General features: G+C 34.1%; 1 protein-coding gene across 2 annotated transcripts; it reads right to left on the bottom strand.

Moving 5' to 3' along the window:
- Positions 1-2,239: 2,239 nt before the first annotated feature.
- On the bottom strand, positions 2,240-4,326 carry LOC105116692 (aldo-keto reductase family 4 member C9-like). 2 transcript variants are annotated; one of them, XM_011014141.1, is made up of 8 exons: positions 4,299-4,315; positions 4,059-4,222; positions 3,849-3,899; positions 3,648-3,724; positions 3,451-3,538; positions 3,091-3,366; positions 2,754-3,002; positions 2,240-2,457 (listed from the first exon to the last, which is right to left on the bottom strand). In XM_011014141.1, exons 2-8 carry the CDS (start codon positions 4,176-4,178, stop codon positions 2,362-2,364), a joined length of 957 nt encoding a protein of 318 aa, XP_011012443.1. In that variant the 5' UTR covers positions 4,179-4,222; positions 4,299-4,315; the 3' UTR covers positions 2,240-2,361. The 2 variants fall into 2 exon arrangements, with proteins under 2 accessions (XP_011012443.1, XP_011012444.1); XM_011014142.1 differs by having other exon boundaries at positions 4,059-4,326.
- Positions 4,327-4,950: the final 624 nt, after the last annotated feature.

Raw genomic sequence — 4,950 nt, 5'->3', positions numbered from 1 at the left:
AGAGTTAGATCCGATAATAATATGTTTATAGTGTGGGAGATAATTAGAGGCTAATAGTTCAATAGCTTTGACAATCACTCTCAGCTTGGCTACATTAGAGTCTAAGATCCTGACCAACAAAGAAAAAATACTAGTAAGAATTCCATTGTGATTTCACAAAACTCTATCTATATCTGAGGGGCCAAGCTTTCCAAAAGAGGAACTATCCACATTCCATATGAAGCTATTAGCCATAAGGGGAGATCACATTTTAGTATTAGTCCACTGAATCAGTCCTTTTGCAGATCTTATCAGATCTGAAGTTGAATAGGGAAAATCAGCGTCTATAGCCTTTATCCAAAAGTAGAGAGAAGTAATAATAAGGAACAACAGGCTATCATAGTCCGGTATCTTCTGCTTAAATATCACATCATTAAAAAGAAGCCAAAGAGACCATGCCACTGAAAAGAATAGGATCAACCAAGCTTTTTTTTGTCTTTTCTGAAATTTACCATAGACCAAAAAGTCCTACTAACAAAAAAGGGTTGCCATGTTCTTTGGGCAACACCATGCTATACTCTACTAGTTGATGATTTTAGACTAAATGATCCAATGTTTATAGCAATGCATAAGAATATGATCAACCAATTCTTCCTCAACTAAGCATATAGGACAATTAGCAACTGAGATATCCAATATATCTTTTCTAGACAACATATTATGAGTGTTGATTTTATTGATGATAGTCATCCAACAAAAATCTCTATTTTAGGAGGCACGATTCCTTTCCAAATCCCAATAAATGAGAAGATAGTGTCCAGGGAGGAATTGAGGCTTAAGAGCCCACAAAAAGATTTAATTGAGAATCTACTTGTAGTGTTGGTTTTCCAAACTAATCTATCCTCTGCATCTTTGTCCAAGTTCAATCTTGAAAGAAGAGCATTCATTTGATCTAGTAGACCAGAATTTCTTCCTCGCAAAGGTCTAATCCAAGAGAATAACCAAAACTAAACATAACCATCCCACATTCTCATCTTATCAAGGTTTGCTTCTTTATCATTAGATAACTGGAATAGAGTAGAAAACTGTTCCGCCAAACTATCATTATCTATCCAATCATCAAGCCAAAATTTAATCATCTTGCCATTACCAACTAACACCATAAATTAATGATTCAGAATATCATGCAACCTATTATCTATAACACAGTGGTTAATAGAAGACCATGTACTTCCAATCCTTGAAATAAGATCTTACAGAATAATTTTGAAGAATTTAGTATTATATATACTTATAATCACATCCTATCCTTTCATATACTTGACTCCTTCAAATCAAACCTCCATAGCTATTTAAATTGCCGAAACTACAGATCTTTTATTGAAAAAATTCAATTGAATAGAATTATTCAAGATTAATTCAAATTAATTCCTGACAATTCATTGTGACAAGATACAAAGAATGATCAATTACATAATTACTATGTTAAAAACCATTTTTTGCAACAAATTTTTCATAAGATATGATTTTAGAAAATTTAAGAAATAAAATATATCTTTTTAATTACCAGGATGATTCCTTTAAGCTACATTGATATTTTTATCACTGAAGAAGATCAAGATTCAATTCAACGTGATCAAACTAATGAAAAATAGCGATGAAAACGGCATGAAACCGATTAACACTTAAACGGGATCAACAAATAGTAATTAAATTAATGTAGGTATTCCCTTTCACGCTGAGGCCATCATGAAAAGCACAAAGGGACTCTTCTTTTTTTTTCTTTTTTCTTTTTTCTTTTTAATGCCTGGAAAGCTCGGATTTTACTTTTTGTTCTTTTGCTTATAATCGGAAAGGAATATGATAGGAAGTGATTGGTGATGGTATTTATCTGCCCAGCATGTTGATGGGAGTGCTTCGGCCTCTACAGCAAGTAGGAAACTTCTTGACAAGTCAAAGCGCTTTTAAACGTCATTTAAAAGCTATTTTCAACTGCATCGTTTTGATGTTTAAAAACTTTTTAAAATTACTTTTTTGATAGCATGTATTAGTAAACAATTTTTACATTCATAGTCACACCTGTTCAAATAATTTATTTTTAATAAAAAAATTAAAAACGCAGTTAAAATTATATTTTTTAAATTCAAAATTTTTTTTACTAAATATTTTTATGTTTTCATATTATTTTAATTTATTAATTTTAAAAATAATTTTAAAAAATACAAAAATATTATTTTAATATATTTATAAATAAAAAACATTTTAAAATATAACCACTACAACAATCTCAAATTTATGTTAAACTCAATGAACAATATGTATTTATTTCTCCATTGACGAGCGGACTTAACACCAGAAAGTCGAGCATGTAATGTCTGAAAGTCAGGCATCTGATGTTTCACCATCCCATAGTTCTTCGAGTGTCCTGTATGAACCGTAAGTCTCGTGCACAAAAACAGTGCCCTTAACCAGCCTCTCCTGCATGATAGAATCACAAGTTCAATCATCTAAATCACAGCGGAAATACTACTTTTACATAGCTTATAATCCCGTAAAATCTACTGCCACCCCATGATCCAAAAAGCTTAGTAATTATCTTGATCTAAGCATGCGCTAGTGCAAAGGAGAACTTAACACCTGCTGCCCGAAGCACTTTCCATAAATTCATGGCAGATTCTATTGATCTAACCTTGAGGATCATATGCTAAAAGGAGCAAGTGCACAGAAAATTTTACAGGCATAAAACGTTAGGGAAGAAATAACCACTGACTTGCCTGTTCAATTCCAGATAACTTGGCAAACAAATCTTCAGGAATAGACCAGTAAAAAATGTCAAGGTTTTCCTTGATCCTTGCCTCATTTGTGCTCTTAGGAAGCACACTGTGGCCCATCTGAAGTCCCCACCTAAGAGCTACTTGCGCAGGAGATTTGCCTAATTTCTCAGCAATCGTATTAAGAATTGAATTCTTGAGAACCGAGGGCTTGATCGTTCCTGTATCTGGGGAACCTAGCGGTGAATACCCCTACACAAAAAAAGAAAACAAATTCTATCATAATTGTTATTTGGAAACTTGAATAAACTAATAACGATCTACTTCTATTCATACTCACAGATAAATGGACACCCCTGGATTGACAAAATTCATGAAGCTTTGGCTGCTGCCACAGGGGGTGACATTCGACTTGATTAACAGCTGGAGGTACACGAGCCAGGGCTAGCAAATCCCCAAGCTTCTTTGATGAGAAATTACTAACTCCAATAGCACGAGCCTTGCCAGAATCGTAAAGTGCCTCCATGGCTCTCCACGTTGCTGGTATGTTGGTTTCAGTAAGGTTTTCAGGCTTATAACCCTCTGAACCCTTCTTCATGCTGACGGGCCAATGAATCTTCAAACATTTCACCACATTTTAGTGACAATTTAATTTCACAAAAGATAAAATCTGGTATGGATATTGATTGTAAGAACATACTAGATACAGATCTACATAGTCAAGTTGCAAGTCCTGCAAAGTCTTCTCTAATGACTCCGGTACATCTTCCGGTGCATGATCTGTACACCTATAGATCATCATACTTCCTTTTACAATCCAGGCAACTGAATTGCTCAACGATATTATATATGTTTTCATGGAATTTGAAGAAATAAAACAAATCCCCTCGCACATACCAGAGTTTTGAAGTGATCCACACTTCGCCACGCTTTACCACCCCATTGTCAAATAAGTTCTTCAACGCACAACCGACCTGCAGAAAACCAGCAATCAATTCTTGAAATCAACAACCGATCTTTCTTTCTATCTACCAAAGATGAAACGCTCCTTTTGATTCTCAGATCGGAACTTATTGTAAGAAAACTATGCGTCAGAACCTCTTTCTCGTTGCGGTAAAGTCGAGCGCAGTCAATGTGTCTATATCCAGCCTGCACAAGACGCAGTCCAGTATCTCTATTAATTATATTTTTCGGATTAATAATCGCAGGTCAAATTTAGAACCCGAAAATCCCAAATTCATTCTAGCAAAATTAATCGGAGGCATCTAAAAAAAGTCCTCAAAAGAACTTCAGGCATGAATAAAATACCTTAATGGCGGCAGTGACAGCATCAGCTACAGCACCAGGGTCAGCGCGCCATGTGCCCAAACCAACTGAAGGGATTTTAGCTCCAGTGTTAAGCTCAAAAAATGGAATTGCTTTGGCCATTTCTAACAAAAAACCAACACACTGTCCTAAACTTGGATTCGCTCCTGTTTATACATGAAATTAACCTTCGTTGAACTTGTCCACATACAAATAAAATAATAGGAATTAAAAACCTCTTACGTAATCTCGAGTCCCAGTTGTTGAATTTTATGACATACATAATGATTTTTGCTTTATGGTTTATGGAAGAGATGAAGGGTCAGGATGGGTATTTTAAGCGCTGACATATGTTCTCACGTCATGAGGGTGCGGCCCGGGAGATGTGACCCTTTGTTCAGGAAGGCTATTTTAAGCGCTGACATATGTTCTCACGTCATGAGTGTGCGGGCCGGGAGATGTGACATTGCATTAAGGTTTGGTTAAATTTAGATAAGTTAGCTATCAATGACATCAATTGATGCCATAAACTACATCAAAAGGATATAAATTAAATTATTTAGGGTTTCTGTTTAATTTTGGGAGCATGGGGGATAATTGATGATTTTTTTTTAAATTGATAATTTTTTTTGAGAATTATTCATCAAATTTGTGAGAATTAAAATTTTTATCCAATTTTGTTATTTTTTCTATATGACGGTTTTTGTATGTGAATTTTAAGAATTGATAAATTTTAATAAGAATTTATAGGTTTTGTTGTTTTATAGAATATATCTTCCTATGTCATTATGATGTTTGATTAGTACTTAAAAATGTATTTTTATCAAGGTTTTATATCATCATTTTGCACTTGAAGTATCAATAACTCCTTAACTAAAACATGTTTTATAATAAT

This window comes from Populus euphratica, unplaced genomic scaffold, assembly GCF_000495115.2.
Source record: "Populus euphratica unplaced genomic scaffold, PopEup_1.0 scaffold1014.1, whole genome shotgun sequence".
Lineage (NCBI taxonomy): Eukaryota > Viridiplantae > Streptophyta > Magnoliopsida > Malpighiales > Salicaceae > Populus > Populus euphratica.
This window is presented reverse-complemented; position numbering and strand designations above follow the sequence as displayed.

What these genes read in the sequence shown, in the direction of transcription:
- LOC105116692 (XM_011014142.1), bottom strand. Translation starts at nt 4,178, where the DNA reads ATGGCCAAAGCAATTCCATTTTTTGAGCTTAACACTGGAGCTAAAATC. An exon ending in TTTACCGCAACGAGAAAGAG is followed by an intron (nt 3,725 to 3,848) that starts GTTCTGACGCAT and finishes GGTTTTCTGCAG; the next exon opens with GTCGGTTGTGCGTTGAAGAA. An exon ending in TGGATCACTTCAAAACTCTG is followed by an intron (nt 3,539 to 3,647) that starts GTATGTGCGAGG and finishes GATGATCTATAG; the next exon opens with GTGTACAGATCATGCACCGG.